Below are 18935 nucleotides of genomic sequence, written 5' to 3'. Positions count from 1 at the left end.
TGACACGGCAATTTTCTTATTGCCAGCTACAGCACCCGCTTCACCTGCACCCATCACCAATGTGCAAGTCGCAGCACCATTAGCGAGTTTACTCCCCACGGTCGCGTCGACACCAGTGCAACAGCCCACGCAAGGTTTGTGACCAAGTATGAATATCAGTGTCCATGCACTACACAAGCATCAGATGGTTGCATGTTCTGCGGCAACCTTGACCATTTCATCGCGCATTGTCTGGAGTGCGAAAAATACCTCAACGCAGGAAAGTGTAAGTTGGATGAGAACTATAAGCTCATCATGCCTAATGGCAATCACGTCATCGGATGCAAACAGCTATTAAAGGATCGCGTAGATCATATGATCAAAAGCGAGAAGAGCGCAGACGCTAGCAGCACTCATGTAGGTTTATGGTACCAAGCACCAGCCAAGGTAGAATGTGTTTTGGATGTCGATCCATCCGTGTTCGTACACACGATTGTTGAGTCCGAGTCCGAGAAAGACAAGGACGAGCATGAACTCAAGCGCACTACCCAAGCCCTAGCATACGCAAAGGCAAAGGTTGAGCAAAAATGCGGAGCAAAAGCTAACACAAAGGAGAAGAATGTCCGCTTCGATGGCATTGCTGTCCCTAGTGAAACGCAATCACAACCAGCTCCGGCATCGCGCCAGCCGACAGTCGAGGAGGAAATCATTTCCCCAGCTATTCAAGCAATGTCCAGTAAAGGCAAAGAGGTAGCCAAAATACCTGTAGTAGTACTGCCCACGCCGATTGCGAGTGCACAAACATCATTGTCATCATACATGAAAAAGACTGCTAATGTTTCACCCCCCCCCCCCCAGCAGTAGCAACAGCAGTGCCGGCAGCACCCATGCCTTCGAGCACTTACAGTCATTGACCATCATTTGAGTTTTCACCATCATTTGCGTTTACCTTGTATGACACTTGAATTTGATACTATCCCATGTAACATTTTTGTTCTATCATACGAGTTATGTGCCTAACTACATATTGGCAGTAATGATAGGTATAAAAAACCTCGAAAAAATGTGCGATGGTATGTTTTGTTGCAAAATTTTCACTATTATGCGTCCCTGAAAGCAAAACAGCTAGAATCAGATTCGTAAATCGAAGAAATACCTGCAAACAACCTTCAAGCACATCACTGTTCTATTCCACAAGGGAGCTGATGAGTGTGTGTGTTGCCAGAATGTTGCCGGTGCAGAGTGTCTCAATAGTATCTTATCAGCATCACCGAAGCAAGATAAGCGAGATCCAATAAACACGAATATGATTGAGGATCATTGTGTTGAGCTTCAATACAGGTGTACTTCACACATGTCTGTCGAGTACAGCAGTAACACAGTGGCAATCCATGAGTCTGCTGTTCAGTCCATCAACCTTCACTCACCACTTGAGATGGCCAAGCATGCACAGTGCTCATGCCATGGAAGCCTACAAAGCCAAGCTACAGAAACCTGAGATGGAATGGAAACCACTGAAAACCATCTGTCAGGAGGCAGCAGAGGAATGGAGGGAGAATGGTATATCTGTGACTGTGAGTGCTGATACAGTGCGAAGACGTCTCATGGGAGGAAGAAGCCACACCGAGTTCAATGCCAAGAAGAATGCATGGCTCACATCGGAGAAAGAGACAAAAGTGGTCAAATATCGCCTTGCACTTGCAAAGAGAGATTTCCCACTTAATCATAAGCAGCTGAAGTTTTATGTCGACTCTCTTTTGCAAGCACAGCTTGGTGATAAATTTCCAGAAGGAGGAGTTGGCAAAAACTGGTCTACTTGATTCATTCAGTGGCACTCTGCCGATTTGGGCTGCTATTGGAGTACCTCGTTAGATACTGCTCGAGGTCGTGCAGTCAATACAAACACAAATGCACAATGGTACAAAATGTCAGGAGACACACTTACAGAGAAGAAAATCGAGCAGGATTGCATCTGGGCTGCCGATGAGAGTGGCTTTCAGCCGGGACAAGGATTAAAAGAGCGAGTTATTGGTGCAGCACATCAGAAAATACAATATCAGCAACGTGACGGCAATCGTGAAAATATCACAGTCATGGTGACAATCTGTGCTGATGGTGAAGAGATTCCTCCTACCGTAATCTACAAGGGTCGGTCATTTTCAACAAACTGGCATCAAGGTAACGCAATCAATGCTTCGTAAGTTGCTGAACTCCTCAGTTTGTTCTGGAACTTACCCATGTGCAGTGTTGCCCAGTTGCCCAAAGGGTGGACAGATGGTGTCATTGGCCGTTTGTGGATTGAAGATTTTGACAACAAAACACGTGGGAAGTCAAATGGATGCACAAGGCTGCTTCTCGTCGATGGACACAACTCGCATTACACTCGAGAATTTCTGGAGTATGCAAGAGAGAACAACATCCACATCCTGTGTTATCCAGCACATGCTACCCATATCTACCAAGGGCTTGATGTTGTGGTATTCGGACCACTCAAACACTACTGGACACAAGAGAGAGATGAGTACAAGCGGACAACGAGGCAAAAACTTGACAAGATGAATTTCGTCTCCGTATATAGCAAGGCCCATCAAAAAGCATTAACACCTGAGATGATTTGTGCTGCTTTCAGGAAGACAGGTGTCTGGCCATTTAACCCTGATGTGGTGACCGAAGATATGATGGCACCAAGCTTGGTGACATCCTCAGTTGGCCATCTGCCAATATCGCAGCCAAGTCCCATGAAAGCACTCACAAGCATCATCCATCAGTATCACGAAGATCAAACACCACAGTCAACATTGTTAACACCACACTGGAATACACTTGTTGGACAAGCCCTCGATGACCTTGCATCTTCATCAGCATCGTTTCTCATATCTGACACTCCCATTACCTCCCGAGACCACCTCCCTGCATTTACACCAACTCCATTCACACCTACTCGCAAATGAAAACACACGGTCCTTGATCATCAACCTGAAACAGAACATGAGCACGAATGTCACAATGCATTGCGAGAGGCATATGAGCGTGAAGATTACTACAAAGGGACCTTATATGGCATGCAGTCCACTGCAGTGTTGCAGGAAATGTACTGCAAAACATTATCAAGTCAGCTGGCTGCACAGGAAGAGAAGAAGTTAGCGAGAAAGCGGGAGAAATTAGTAGGTAACAGACTACCGAGACTCCTCACAGGAGACAAATTTTATTGCTCAGTTGTTGATCACAACAATGCGGCAGATGCGGAGGTGGCAACGCATGAAAGCCGTCAGCAAGAGAGAGATGAGTGAGCGAGTTTAATGAAAGCATGGAAAGAGGAGGATGGAAAGCGGCTGGAGAGAAATGAAGTGCGCAGGCAAGAATATAAGGAGGAGTTGAGGCAGTGGGGAGAAGAGCGAGCGGGGGCAAAGTTGGGGAGACAACGCATGACACATGTCAAACCAAAGCTTGGGAGACTCAAGGCCCCACTCCCAAAGCTGGCACTCGCCCACATTGACAAGGAAGAGGATGAGTCAGATGATAGCGAGGAAGAAGATTAATCTGCGCGACTAGGGAATAAATCTGCCTTTTTGGGTGAACTCAAATGACGGTAAACGTATGATAACACCAAGATTTACACACTTTCATTGCAGAATAACATCTCGTTTGATGTTCTTTAAGATTTTGCTCGAAGTAGATTAGCTATCTATCGTGACATCCCCAAAAGAGATTTCCAAGATTGTGTCAGGTTGTGTTGTGGTAGACATCCGAAAATTTCAAACTCAAATGACAGCCAATGACTGTATCATTTAACTTGTCTGCTCGAGGACAAAGGCGCTGAAAAGCGCATAACTGACCAGATCCATCCCTGGTTGTAAAGTTTGGCCTAATAATGTGGTTGCTGCCACGGATCCATTGACAGTTTTCATGTATAATGCCATAGACCCATTTTTGACCTCATTTGACCTCCTGTCTGGCTCCTGCCAGTTGGATCCATTTTGACAGTTTCCATGGTTGATGCCAGTACCCAATATGGCACCACAGCTGCACATTTCCGCATTTTCAGCCACCTAGCATGGGAACCTCACAATACCCAATTTATTTCGCATTTTTGGCCAGCTGTGGGAATTTCCCCAGAACACTTAAAAATAGATTGCTCCTCAAATCAGGGCCTTCCCACATTAACCCCACAATTTTAGTTATTCCCACACCCTCCACACCAGGGTTCAGGGAATTAGGGATCCCGCTCTGGTTGACCAGCTAATTAGCACAACCCACAGTGAGGGCCTAATTGATGAGTGTAAATGACAGCAAATTCACTCAAATTCACCCATAGCTCTTTGACGCTGATTTGCACTAATTTGCAGGTAAATTTGGTCTAATTGACCGTAATATACAACGAAGCTGCTTATCTCCATTCCGCCCACTCATCATCCATCGGTGTCAAGGACGAAGTCGTGGCCATCACCTTTGGCGTCGATGGACCTCCACAAGCAGCTGTTGGCTGTACAGGGTGGTCTGACAGAATATTGAGGAGGTATGTGGATGATATGTCAATGTCTTTACCCACATTGAACTCCGTGCTTTTCATGCCAGCTAAACACACATAGTCCATGCTATCACGCCAATCCCCGTCTTCATCATCCAAGTCTGAACATCTACCTTGATGTTCGTTGGTCAAGCTCGAAATGATGTCCACGGTCACAATAGGTGGTCGAGTAGGTGGCGGGACAACAGGTGGTGTCTCATGTTTACCATGGATGGTTGCATACATATCTCGCCATTTGACGGAAGGAGCGACTGTCGGTTCTTTGCTCATGTCAGCTTGCCAGCGGTGCCACTGATGAATCTGTATATGTTCTTTTAATGTCGAGATGTCTTGTCTGCTTCGAGTGGGGCTTTTAAGCCACGTGATTGTTGAAACTGTCCTCTTGTCGGCCATCAACACTGGGACAACGGAGTATAACTTGATTGCAAGGGCCTGGACATAAGAGTGAGTCAAATAAAAAAATATATTGAATGAATGTTACCCCAAGAACTCGTGCATTTTCATCCTTTTGAACAGCTAACCACCAGTCTCGAACATTCTCGTGCTTGCAAATCTTACGGTTGAAAGGATCTGCTCCTTTATGATACTCCTTGAGCTTGACCTTCAATGCCTGCAGAGCCTCTTGTGGAGTCAATCCAGTGAAGTGGGGATTTCTCTCTTTCATAAGTTTTGTGGTGGCTTGGTCTGACCTCACCCCATCATAAACATCATCATACTCGTGCTTGAGCATAAGCTGAAGGCTCGTGCCAACTCTCTTCATGATTGAATCTTCGGGGGATACAATACTATATGTCCCATTTCCTTTCGTCATATGGATGGGAGGCAGGTCAAGAGGATTGATATTCCTGTAGATCTGTGCAGTTCGGTGTTCTTCAGAGCGTCAGTGTTGTGACAGCACTGCAATGAGTTGTCCACCTACCTGGGTGCAAGAAAAATGCTGTGATATATGGATCATTTGGTGCATTGTTGATCATCTGATTGAACTGCGCATTTGTAATTGTGCGAATGGCCAATTTGGTCTCTTCCCACAGTCGAATTGTATTGCCTCGAAGGAGTTGTTCCATTTGTGTGACAATGGCAAGCCAGTACAGATAGATGTCTGTGCATGTTGTATGCGCAGATTCCAGACACTGAATTGCCTTCATGTATGGTCCTGTAATTGCTACGAGCTTGGCTAGGGCAACTTGAAACATTAGCGAATCGATCAAAATGGTACATAGTATCTTACCTTCACGTCGATCCCCAGACTCGGATTGCTAACTATGGCTTGCATTGCAGGCAAACAGCATTGCAGTGAGGCTGCAGACCAATGAATGTTTATTAGTCCAAGCATCTATTCAACAATAGAAACAATGTATCAGGAGCCCAGGACCATAGGATAACACCCTGTTGCATGGTGTACCCCTGCTCTCCTGGTGGTTTACCCCCTGTGAAACTTTTTCCTGTAGGACCGGACCTCAATTGGTGTAAGGAGTCTATTTCTATGTATATTCACAATAGATCTATCATATAGCTGGCCAATGACACACATAGGATCCTTCTACAGGAACAAAAACATAGAAAATCGCATTTTTGACACTTTTGATGTTTTCACTGCCTTACCCTTGCATAAATGACTGGCCCTGCTCATATATAATCAGTAGTACATCTTCATATATGTTCTATGCCAAGTATCAGCCCTACATAGGGCGCAAATTTGATATCTGATGTACAGGGGGTAATTCTACTGATAAGAAGCCTACATAGTAATCAAGCCTGTGATGACTAATCAAAGACCTGGGATACCTTCATTAGAACATGTCTCACGTCATATACAGCCCAGAGAATGCAAGAAATGACGGAATTGTAAGCATCTCTCATGTAATTTTGACAGCACAATCTCACATTTAACAGTCACAATTGGAGTTTTTGGCAGACTTAGTATGCATTTTTTCGAACAGCTATTGGTGTTACAAGAACATCTAGACGCTTGGGCCCCTACTATTTTTCTTCTCATCCTCCTCATATCAGCCCTCGCCTCACACCCTTACCCCGACCTCGCTCTCGTTATCCTGGTCATCCTTGCATTCCCCTTCGCCCTCTACCTGTTGCTGCAGCAGAGCCAGTACATCTGGCCCGATCCTTTTGCTGACAAAGCATACCCATGCTCCGTTTCACCACCTGATTGATCCTGTGGACAATCTCTCTGCCCTTACCGTCCGGATGTTAACCTATGATACAATGCACGACGCATCCCCTTTACCCTTTTCCCTTTCTTGATCCATGACTCGGTGCACAGTCGCACATGCGCATGTATACTTAGTTCTGCAGTCGCACGATCGTGCCCCTGCGCGTTTCACTTCTTGTTTCAATCTTTGACTCACTTTCTTATCTGCACGTTCAGGTTCACCCGTGTCTCACCTCGAACGTGCTTTCCTTTTATAGTCTTACCCTTTACCGCTTACTCTTCTTGGTAGTACGAGTTATCATCCACTAATACGCTTCCTGTCCTCTATATAAACTCGCTACCATGTACCATATTCCTTAACTTGAATCTACTTGGTTCTTGACCTCCTACTCTCACCAGAGTGATCCTTTCTGCCTAGCTAGCAGTCTATATTCTATCTTCTTATTCGCTCTTCGCGAATAAGTCTTTAGTCTCGATCATTACTCATCGACTTCATCGACGAGCAAAGCCCCTTCGCTAATTAGTCAGACTTCTATCCTTCTAATTAATGACGATCTTACGATTAACCTTCAGGTGTCGTAAGCCTTGGCAGATCTCGCTTATCGTCTAGCACCCGCTTGACATAAGCTACCCGATTTGGACATAGGCGTCAAATCTTACTTGCCGAAGCTTCACCAAGTAAGACCCCTAACCTTGGGCTAAGCCCAAGGACGTCCTCGACCGTTGACGACACACGCTCTGTTTGAGCGTCGCCAACAGATACCATCCAAGTCGTAACAATTGGACTCTTATCCCAGCCTGTTGGAGCAACTAAAAACCAGGTCTGAGGAGGAGATTATTCATGTTGGAGAGCTGGTGCATTGTTTTCTGTGTGGCTAGACTTTGTGCTTACAATTCATAGATCAGTAAGGGAGCTGCAAGCACGAGAGGCGATGATACAAAAATGTTGAAGCCTGCAGTCCTTGATTGGATTTCTCCGAAAGGGGCAGCATTTCAGCCCCCCCTACATAGGAACTCAAAGATCAATCTCTAGCATTGGCAGTCCTAACGACCTTTTTTGTGCTTGATTTTCAACAGAACGAGAGAGAACCTCCAAAGTGGTGAAATGATAGTCTATAGGGACAAATGGCCAATTTTTTTATATGCCTACAATACATTTGATGCTGATGACCCATGGTGTGGTCTTCTTAGGAGGCACTTGTTGATATGTGTGAGTAGGCAAATGTATTTTTACATGGTTCACTACTGATTGCTTGCATGTCAGGCCTACAAGCACGTCTTTACATCTCTCCAAGTTTGGTTAACAAAGAACCAAAAGCCATGTGGTCCGAGAATGCTTGCCTTCATGGCATGAGTTCCATCACCATCGTGTCTATAGCTTATATTGCAACTCAGGTTCGTTGACACACATCTTTCTCACTGAATAATTGACATACATGCAACTGAAGGTCCAATTTGCTCTTGTCACAAGACCTTATCTAGTGCCAGAGTTTATTAATAGTTTATAGAGAATGGAATAACTGAACTCCCCTTGCACCTAACGACCATATCTCGGCAGTAAGCTGGTGGATGATATTGTGTTGTCATCACCCTGCATCCTTGCACCAAAGGGAGCTCGATCCAAAACATGCTAATGTTGCAAGAAATTATCTAGCACCAGAGTTCATCAACAGTTTGTGGAGAATGAACTGACTGACTCGCCTTGCACCTAATGACAGTAAGTTGGTGGAAGGTACCGCATCATCATTGCCTTACATCCAGGTACTGAAGGGAACTTGGTCCAGAACACACTAACATCACAGGACTTTATCTACTGCCAGAGTTTATTAAGATTTTGTGGAGAATGGAATGAATAACTGACCCTGGCGGATAGTACCACATCATCATCATTCCACATTCTTGTGCCAAAGGGAACTAGGTTCAAAACAAACTAACATTGCAAGACTTTACATAATGCCAATGTCGAGGTAGGATCTGTCAAAGTTCCATTAGAAAGCATAGGTTGTATGTGATAAGTGAATTGAAACTGCATTATAATTGCTTTACACATTTGGGCCGTTGGCCACTTTGACCTAAAGCAGTCTGGCCATATAAAAAATTATCTGATGTTAGCATTCATCTAGAGATTGAGCAACAGGCAAAGGTCACATACCATGAGGTGACTGTGGAGACTTTGGGTAACTGAATGATTCATTCTCACGGCTGGTGGGTATTGCAATCTGTTGACAAAATGACAGATAATTGCAACGAGACTGCACAAATGTGCATTTGGCAGTTTCTATCCAACTTAGTCCAGGTATTCAAAGCTCTGTCATTTAAAGTACAATTGTGATATATATTTTATGAATTGTACTTTAAATAAACCTTTCTAACACTTTACCAATTTCATGTTGCTTTCCTGATGATGCCCTAGGAAACACTAATAAGAAGAATTTCACACTTTGAGTACACAAAAAAATTAATATCATTAAAATCAGGTATCAGGCTAATGCAGTAATGTACGATTCATATGAATGAGTAAAGCAAAGCACAAGAAAAAGATAGTGAGTGATAGGATATAGCAAGCAGCGAGGTATCAATGATTATAGGACACATTGAAAATTTGATGTCCTACAAAACACAGCATGCCAGTGAGATATTCTACTTGTTGTCCATGTCATTGAGGTCCAAGAGTGCTAGATCAGTATCTTGGTCATAGGCTCCAATTGTATTATGACAGAAACACCTACAAGTAACAGTAAGTCAAGATTGTGTACATCAACTCAGATGTAGACTTACTGGACCTCCTCATAGATGTCAGCCATCATTTTGTGAAACTTAACCAGAGCAGTCCTTTGGATTTTCTCCAACAATGCTACATGGTAGTTATAGATATCACAGAACTGATTACTAGTGAACTTGAAGTCTTCACCCACCTTGTTTTTCTTTGCAATGAGAGTAGCGTGAATCTAAAAACAAAGAAGGTTAATGAGCAGATGAGTGTGAACACAAACTTGCGGCTGTGCTGACTATGGATAACATGGGGATGGGGATTTCTGGCCGACCAGCTTTGTTCTTTGCAATGTTGATGAAGCGTTGAGTGAACTGCAAACCAACTGACTTCGCATTTTTGAAGAAGATCTCCTACAGAGTGTCGACTATGGGTGGCCCTTGATATGGCTTCTGTTGTTTTGGTGAAGGAAGACCCTCTTCCTGGATGTGAGGTGTTAGTGCAATGTGAAATAGGCACTAGTATAATCTGAATCAATATCCAACTGTTCAATGTTGATATTGTGACAAGCTACAACTTTCAACCATTAGTAAGTGTGTCACATGGTCCCATGGGAGTCCTGACCTTTCTTCTTCCTGGACCGCTGAGGTTTGTTAACCTCCACGTTGTCCTCAGAGTCTGATGTGAGAGGTGGTGGCCACTCTAATCTTTCTGTGAGTTAGTTTGACTTTTGTGAGTGCTGATACTTACTGCAACTTTTGCTTGTCTCAGTTCTGAGGGACTAGGGAGGTACTGGTGAAGATGAGGAATATATACTGTTGTCAAAGTTGGTGCTAAGCTAAGCAAACACAGATAGTCCCAGGTGCAAGTGAAATCATCATCCCAAGGGCAGCTAACTGAGTAAAGGGAAACCTCTCTTTGTAAAAAGAGGAACACCAAACAACTAATAAGGTACTAAAACTAATGGATGCACAAAGCGCAAGACTAGAATGATAATGAGTGAAAGGTGGATGTGCAAGTGCGAAAGGCAAAGGGTGAGGAATGTGACATGAAGGTAACATGTGCGAGCAAAGGCGAAAAACTTGCGAGCGAGAGAGATGAAAGAGAGACAAGGCGAGACAAGTGTTAACACCCCAACTAAGGTTGGCTGATGCTATGTTGAAGAGGGAGAACTGAGGCACATGACTTTAGATAGTCACTGGCAAACAACAAGTAAAATTCCTCGTATCTAAGGACACAGAGAAAGTGGGCGGAAAAATCGACCCAGAAAATAGAGTAGAGAGATGGTATGTGTAAAATAACTAAGCACCGCTAGGTGCACAGGTCTGATGTAGTGAGCTGAGTAAGCTAAATATAGTATGCAAAGTAGGTAATAGGGTCTTGGCTGCGCGTGTAGCTCTAAGCCGAGTATTAGCAATGGAAAACAATTAGTCAAAATGGGAATATAGTGAGAGAACGCACCAATGAACATCTAAGGACATGGGGAGGAGGGGCAGATGGGTATGCAGACGATGTGAAGGTGGGCACGCGGAATCTGCAAAATAAAATAGAGAGCGCTACTGCGCAAGATGTATCCTTTGGATTAGAGCTGGAGTATGTGAGGAAAGTGGAAGAATTTGAGGGGAGTGTCTGTGGAGATGCGAGTCTTTACACTGGTGTTTTTGCTTTTGTTCAGCCACCTATATTTATCATGGTAAGTTGTCATTACATGTGAGCTAGCAATTGTGACTTACTCTTGACTGACTTGACCCATTTTGGAACAGATGTGATATTGTCAGTAGGTGAGCATTCATGCTTGCATGCCTGCTTCCCAGTGAGTGGTCCCCACACTGCAAGTTTCGTTGTTGTGAGTGTGAACTTGTATGATGACAATGTGCTTACCTGAATTATCTAGAGCCTGATCTTTTGCTTTGCGTCGTACTTGAACCATGTGAGTTTTAACTTTGTTTTCATGAAATTTGTTCTTATGCCATGGATGCAAGTCCATTGAAGGCAAGATTAGGTTGAAAGGAGTGAAAAACCTGAAAAATGAATGTGAGAGTGCCTTTCTGCAACAGAAAGACTGCTTCAAAAAGGTGAGTGGGTGTTTTTGTTTGAGTTGGAGAATGAGGTGTTCAATTTTCAACAGTCTGCTTATTATACCATCACACTGAGCGGTGAGCCAGGGTTGACCTTTCCCTGTCTCGCTTAGTTGCTAATTGGTGAGTTTATGTTTGGAAACCTAAAACACAGCCTTACACCAAATCCTAGCCTAGTCCGCACATTCATTTTCTGGTTCCATCACCAGGAAACTTTTTATTGGTGGTATGGTAATCGGACACAAGTCATTTCCTCTGTTTATGGACTATCAAGAAGCATTTTCCTCCCTGTTACCGCCCTCTGTGTTTAGGATATTCGACTACACTGGCATTTCCTCCATTTACAGACTATCAAGAAGCATTTTCCTCCTCATTACCACCCTCTGTGTTAATTGTGTTTAACTACTGCACTTGGTCAAAGTCATTTATCTGTGCTATTCGCCCTCACTGGACCTACTTAATGATTCTGATATCTGCTTCCATTGCTGTGAGACTCCAAGCATGTGGCATACTGTCATCGCTTTACCAAAGATTTCCATACTTTGGCAGAGCCTCACCTCTTGCATGCCACTGACACCATTTCTCCATTCTGACCCTCAGACTCATCACTCATGCACTTCTTGTTCTTACTGTTGGGTGATGAGTTGTAAGTGATTTTTAGGTGCCCAGTGTTCAATTTTTTACTGAATCTACACAGAATATGCCTGAAATAACATGTCCCACCTGCAATAAAAAGCTCACATCAATCACTGGTTATAGCCAGCATCTTGCAAAAACTACCAATCCTGCTTGTCGTACCCTCTACCTTTCTTTGCAGCAATTTGCCCCAAACCCACCGGACGATGGAGATATAGGTGCGCCTGATCCATGTCATGCACTGCACTTTGAAGGCAATTTCTTTGGAACATATGCTGAGGATGAGCTCACATGGCCAGAGTCAGATGATGAGGGGGATATTGGTGAAGTGCCTATGGACAAAGATGACTCAGATGGTGACATAGATGACAACGACGAATGGGAACCTCCTGTAGTGTCAGCAAATCTGGGTCAGTCTGTGTGTGGTGACCATGATCAATTGGAACCTCCTGTGATGCCAATACCTGCATGTAATGAGCGCAATGATGCCTCATGCCTGTCTACCGCAGATCAAAGCCAAGATCCTTGGCATATGGCACAACAGCGACTTCATGATCAAGAGCAGGCACCCATAATTTTTTATTACCCTGATCAATGAGCTGGACAGCCTGTTGAAGTCCTTGAGCAATCAAGCAACACAACCTACCATGCACAGCTAAACGGTGTCAGTTCAGATAATATATATGCTCTATTTGCCTCAAAACTTGATTGGGAGATGGCTCGATGGGCAAAATTATGAGGTTCAAGCTCAACAGCATTCTCAAAACTTGTCTCTATTGAGGGTGTAAGTCTGGGCTTCTGTCAAACACCAGGATGAATCTAATCATGGCACATTGATGATGAACTTCCAGGCCGACCAAAATTTAAACATGATCAGGTCGTCATTGCCAATAAAGTGTTCGATGTCTACTATTGTGATATCATTGAATGTATCAAGGCTCTTCTCAATGATCCAAATTTTGCTGAATTTCTGGTCTTTGCACCTGAATGCCACTATGCCGATGAAGATAAGACAGTTTGTTTACATCATGAGATGAATACTGGAAAATGGTGGTGGAATAGTCAGGTTGGTACTACTATCTACATTATGTGAGCTTCGCTGGACTAGTTTTAACACTATTTTTCCTAGAAACACCTAGACTGTGAGTGCCCCAGTGCTACAATAATTCCCGTTATCATTCCATCCGACAAGACTCAAGTTACGATGTCTCACAACAAGACAGCATACCCTGTCTATATGACTATTGGAAACATCCTGAAGGAGATTCGTCGGAAACCATCACGCCAGGCACATATCCTTCTTGTATACCTTCCAACTACTCGCCTTGAACATGTTACCAACAAAGCCGCTCATCGACGGGTGCTCGCCAATTTATATCACACTTGTGTGGAACATGTACTTGCTCCACTCACAGCTGCCGGCATTAGTGGCATTAATATGTGAAGTGGTAATGGAACGATGCATAGAGCTCATCCTTTGTTCGCGTGCTTTGCGGGAGACTACCCAGAGCAAGTTCTAGCTACTGGAGTCAAGACAACTGAATGTCCGAAGTGTGATGTTCCATCTGATGAGCTGAGTCTAGCAACTGGTATCGCAAACTGGCAATTGTGCACATGCGCAGATGCTGGCATTAAGCCTATTGTCCACCCATTCTGGGAGGAACTACCATTCATCAATATATTTGAATCTATAACTCCCAATGTTCTGCATCAACTATACCAAGGGCTCATAAAGCATCTCCTCACTTGGCTTTCTGATGTATGTGGTAGCACAGAGATTGATGCACAATGTTGACACCTTCCCCCCAATCACCATGTTCAACTATTTACAAAGGGCACCACAACTCTGTCATGTGTGAGTGGTACTGAACACAGTCAAATTTGTTGTTTCTTGCTCGGCATCATCATTGACATCAATTTACCTAATAACATGTCTTCTGCTTGACTTCTCCATGCCATTCATGGTCTACTAGACTTTTTATATTTTGCTCAGTACCCATGTCACAGTTCTGAGACACTGGTCTTACTTGACAAGGCACTTAATCTTTTCCACAAAAACAAAGACATCTTTATCGACCTCAGCATTCAGAATTTGTTTAACTTGCCAAAGCTCCACTCCATGGCTCACTACACCCACATAATTCGAATGTATGGCACTACAGACAACTATAATACTGAATACACTGAACACCTTCACATTGACCTCACTACAGATGCTTATCGCTCTATGAACCACAAAAGCGAGTTTGCTCAAATGACTACTTGGCTTGAACGGAGAGAGAAAATTTTACATCACGACAAATACATTTAGTGGAGACTCACTGAAAGCAGTGCATGTCCTCATCATCAGCCCCATCCCCCAGATATGTCATTTTGTCATATACAAATGATGATGAAGTGTCCTACCATCAAAGCAGTCACATTAGACAAGGTCACGAATACATATGGTGCCACACACTTTAACAAATCTCTCACACATTATGTTGTGAAAGCTACACTTCCTGCCAACACTAGCATTATGGCCAGGCAGCTCGAAGATCAAGCAGCCGATATACACATCCCATTTCAAACGGGATTGGTCTTTCACAAGGTGAAATGGCTCTCCACTGATGTTCATGGTCATGGTGATCCTCCAGTCACAGTCAATAGTGTTCATGCATGTCCTGGATGTCCAGGAACATTTACATCTCACAATGTTGCACCAAGATTTGATACTGTGGTTTTTTTTCTTTTTTTTAATCCAAATTTTGTCTTTGAGAGTAATACTCTATGTAAGACAATACTATCTAGTCTTGGGGGCCCCTGTTCCCCCCTGCACCTCTAGATTCATGAATTCCCTGGTGTGAGGCAGGCCTCCACAGGTCCACCATTCCCGCCGTGCATTTTAGACATGCAATCTAACGAAGGAGAAGTGACTTTTGAAATGGGCGCGCGATGATATAACTAATGAGTGGGGATATTCTGAACACGTTATCAGCTGCGTGAGCAGCTGGTATAGGAATATGTGTGGATGCAAAAGTAAGGTAGAAGAAGCCCCTGGTGACGAGGGTAGAAGTTCTTCAGAGTTTTGACTGAGACCAGTGTGAGCCGTGATTCCATATAGGCAAGAGATTAAGATTGATTGATGTTTGGTAGGATTATAGGGTTAGAATAGTGATTAGGAATTATGAGATTAGGTGTTGTTGATAGTGAGGATAGGGCAGGCGTGGGTGGTATATTTGACAGACTTGAAGGACGGGCAGGGCTCAGGATCTTGATTTCTACAATATTATAGGGAGGGAGAGAGGAGAGGGTGGGTGGAGGTTTTCGTCAGTTTGAGTGTTTTGGGATCAATGAGACTTTACCGAGTGTGGCTTTCATCCTGCCTGTGGCATTGACATATCGTACAAGGTGAGCAATGGTCCCTTCATTGGACAAGAGGAATGGGAGAGATGTAGCTTTGCGACCCAGTGCGCAGACAAGGATATGATGTTCTAGGCGATAGTGCGGGCATTCCAGGAGGTATTGATGTATACTTTCGACTGATTGTGGGCAATGGGGGCAGAATGGAGTGGGAGACTTGCTGATACAATGAAGGTGTTTATTCAGTGGGGCGTGGTGGGTGCGAAGGCAAATTAAAAGTCCTGTAAGGTATTTAGGATAAGTTTTGGTCAGCTTTATGAAGGAACAGTTCAGGATTTTTGGATTGATACTGTTCGTGCATGCAAACAGTGGGGAGTTAGCCCATACCCTTTCCCAACGAGCTTGGGTGGTGTCGTGGTGCGCTTGCTTAAGAGCGGATATGCTGAGCAGTAGAGACTTGAGGCGAAGGAAGTGAGGGAGTTGATTGTGTGGACTGTTGTTTTGATGATCTTCTGCTGCCATATTTGCTTGCTTGTCAGCTTCCTCATTGCCATGAATATTTGAGTGCCCGGGTACCCAGTGCACTGTAACCTCAAAGGTAGCATGTTTATTAGTGATTTTCTGCATCATATGCTAAAAGCGGTCCGCCAGGCAAAATCCTGGCCGTGGTCGGAAGTTGTTGCCACATTGAATTGCCACTTGGTTGTCGACAGATATTGAAATGGGGAATTGAAGGTTGCGTTCTGTTGCAATCAGTCCACATATTACAGTAACATATTTCCATATTATGTGGGTCACCCGACCTACATAATATCCTGTATAAGACAGGCCAGCGGATGATGGGCCGATGTGATGTATATCCTTGATGTTGATGGATGGGCCGGGAGGGATATTATTTACGATGGAGGCAGGTGGGCCCATATGTGGAATATGTAGAGTAGATGAGTGGGCCGATGGACATGAATATTCTATAGACAGATGGGCCGAGGTAGTTGGATATTATGTAGATGGGTGTACTAAGGTAGGTGGGTATCAGATAGACAGGTATGCTGAGGGTACTTGTCATCACATACACGAGTGGGCCCAGATATATACCATATTAGATGGGTGGGCTGGCTGAGGGGTACATGGTGTCACATACACGGGTGGGCCCAGATATATATTATCTTAGATGGGTGGGCCGAGTGTCAAGGAAGGTGGGCATCAGATAGACGGGTGGGCCAGCCGAGGGTACTTGTTATCACATACACAGGTGGACCCAGATATATATTATCTTAGATGGGTGGGCCGAGTGTCAAGGTAGGTGGGTATCAGATAAATGGGTGGGCCAGCCGAGGGTACTTGTTATCACATACATGGGTGGGCCCAGACATATATTATATTAGACAGGTGGGCCAATGGTGTGATATAATATAATATATTAGACGGGTGGGCCGAGGGCGGTATATAATATAGAGAGGTGGGCACAGGTAAATGGTAATTGTAAAACAATGCAGTACAGATTACCAAGTAGTTAATTTGGGTGAAGCACAATGAGTTCCTGCAGCTGCAGGTTCATTCTTGTTGCATTGCCATACAAGAAGCAAGGTTCCAACTACCAAAATTTGAGTGAAGCATACTGAGTTCCAAGACCCGGGTGTCAATAAATGAATATCTGATATCCAGCACACTTCCGATCATCCGGTATTTCATTGAGCAACGGATGGCAATATATCTTTGACAGCCAACATCATGGAAGGTTCTCTTATCAGAACCTCATCATCACCACCTACCAAACACCAAATGCCAAGTTCCGACTACTGAAATTCGAGTAAAGAGTGCCGAGATCCGAGCCCAGGAGTCGACAAATGAATATCTGATATCCAGCACACTTCCAATGATCTGGTATTTTGGCTCCCTTATCTGATTCTGACTATCTCCACCCCCTTTAACACCAACCTCTGGGTGTCCAGCATTCTTCTGATTTCCCAAGATCAACTTCATCATGAATGGTTCTTCCACTTTTGCAATTGGAATAAGCCTCTGGCGCACTTGGGCCCTGACAGTCACTCACGAGGCATCTGAATATACTGCACAGAAATTCAATGCAGAGAAGACAGGAGGAGACCGGGTAACACCTTCTCCTAACCTAGACACTGATCTAGTGATGGCCTGCAATCAATTGGTAGATTGCCTCATACAGGCATATAAAAATCCAAGTGGGTCTTCCTGCAGATTTGGAAAATTCATTTGATCATTCAAATTCCTTCATCACAGTTCAGATGAACATCAACATTGCAAGATATAGCAAATTGATCTCCCGAAGAAACACCGGGCACAATGAGGAGAAAGAGAAGAAGTTGCTTAAGAAATGTCCTCCTAGCCATGAGGGGACAAGCCGCAACACAGGTGTGTGATATATATTAAATACCAAATGGTACCCACAGAAGGAAAATTGGGCAGCCACCAATTTGCTGTCTCTGAGTCTGAAAAGAAGTGTGAAGGTCAATGGGAATTGGCAAATCAATCCGGAGTGGTTCAAACACAGCTCGGAAGATGTTGGCTTACCTGCTAGGTGCATCAATTTATCTCCGGCATGGTTTCAACAGGGGCACGAGGTAGGACTTGATAGGATGATGAGTTCAGTAGTTGAACTCACCAATCCCATAGAATCTATTGGACCCAGAGGTATCTGCATCATTAAAGGGACCATTGTCTGAGGCAATCCTGAATGCCATTGCGAGGCCGGCAGCCATCGCATCAGCGGCACTCAGGATCATGCATCTGGAGCAGTACTGGGCAGGGTTATGAACATTTGGAAGCCTTGGAGAAAAGGCAGAAAGCAAGGAACTGCCAAGAATGTCCAAGATCCTCCAGTACTGGGCATCCATGTTTAATACGCTATCCATCATTTCCAATCGTCAAACCCTGCATCATCGAGACCATTCATCAATTCCCGAATGCTTCAATATTCTCACCACTGTGGGGCATTATTCTAATGCTCAGATGAGCATGCCAAGCCTTCAGCTGGAGTTCAGGTACAATCCCGGGTGTATGATTGGATTTTCTGGAAGGATTGTCAGACATGGGGTTCATGAGGTGGAAGGGGATCGGGTTGGGTGGGCATGGTATATGAGGGATTCTGTTCATATTTATGCTGGGGTTCCCTCATGCGGATGGGCTAGGGTGGATTGACGAACCTTACTACCATGTGAAAGATGAAACAAGTAGAAAGTGTAATTACCCATATCAGTACCTGCTTTCAAATACTAAGTACGAACTGTCTCTCTTGATGACACTCAAACACCAACACATTCAGCGCGAGGGAGTGGGGTTTCAGTTGTGGTGCGCAGTTACAAAAGGCCGGCCCTGGGTTGGAGTACTGCAGAAGATATCATCTACCTTACCCTAGGCAATGCTAATAAGAACGGTCTGTTGCAAAAGGAACCTACAAGTCAAAAGGGCACAGAGAAGCAAAGAAATGTAAGTATTAATGCTGCTATACAAATTTGAAAA

General features: G+C 44.2%; 4 protein-coding genes across 4 annotated transcripts; 3 read left to right on the top strand and 1 right to left on the bottom strand.

The window, feature by feature from the left end:
• Positions 1–2951: 2951 nt before the first annotated feature.
• EDB93DRAFT_1094034 (uncharacterized protein) lies at positions 2952–3269 on the top strand (the record flags this gene model as incomplete). The annotated part of the gene is made up of 1 exon (XM_041446560.1): positions 2952–3269. A coding segment is annotated over one exon (318 nt), but the record flags the coding sequence as incomplete, so codon positions are not given.
• A 1056-nt stretch (positions 3270–4325) lies between these two features.
• On the bottom strand, positions 4326–5780 carry EDB93DRAFT_1340200 (uncharacterized protein; the record flags this gene model as incomplete). Its single annotated transcript, XM_041455442.1, has 4 exons — positions 4326–4939; positions 4989–5377; positions 5427–5637; positions 5736–5780. 4 exons carry the CDS (start codon positions 5778–5780, stop codon positions 4367–4369), a joined length of 1218 nt encoding a protein of 405 aa, XP_041302644.1. The 3' UTR covers positions 4326–4366.
• A 6382-nt stretch (positions 5781–12162) lies between these two features.
• Positions 12163–14930, top strand: EDB93DRAFT_1243056 (uncharacterized protein; the record flags this gene model as incomplete). The annotated part of the gene is made up of 8 exons (XM_041452096.1): positions 12163–12494; positions 12846–12898; positions 12950–13164; positions 13228–13525; positions 13568–13888; positions 14072–14408; positions 14430–14817; positions 14889–14930. 8 exons carry the CDS (start codon positions 12163–12165, stop codon positions 14928–14930), a joined length of 1986 nt encoding a protein of 661 aa, XP_041302643.1.
• A 2494-nt stretch (positions 14931–17424) lies between these two features.
• EDB93DRAFT_1107962 (uncharacterized protein) lies at positions 17425–17994 on the top strand (the record flags this gene model as incomplete). Its single annotated transcript, XM_041447784.1, has 3 exons — positions 17425–17638; positions 17697–17828; positions 17867–17994. The coding sequence occupies 3 exons, from the start codon at positions 17425–17427 to the stop codon at positions 17992–17994; spliced, it is 474 nt and encodes a 157-aa protein (XP_041302642.1).
• Positions 17995–18935: the final 941 nt, after the last annotated feature.

The sequence above is a fragment of the Suillus bovinus genome, assembly GCF_016758785.1.
Source record: "Suillus bovinus strain UH-Sbo-P2 chromosome Unknown EDB93scaffold_90, whole genome shotgun sequence".
NCBI lineage: Eukaryota > Fungi > Basidiomycota > Agaricomycetes > Boletales > Suillaceae > Suillus > Suillus bovinus.
The sequence above is the reverse complement of the archived record's forward strand: the minus strand, read 5'-3'. Positions and strand labels throughout refer to the sequence as shown.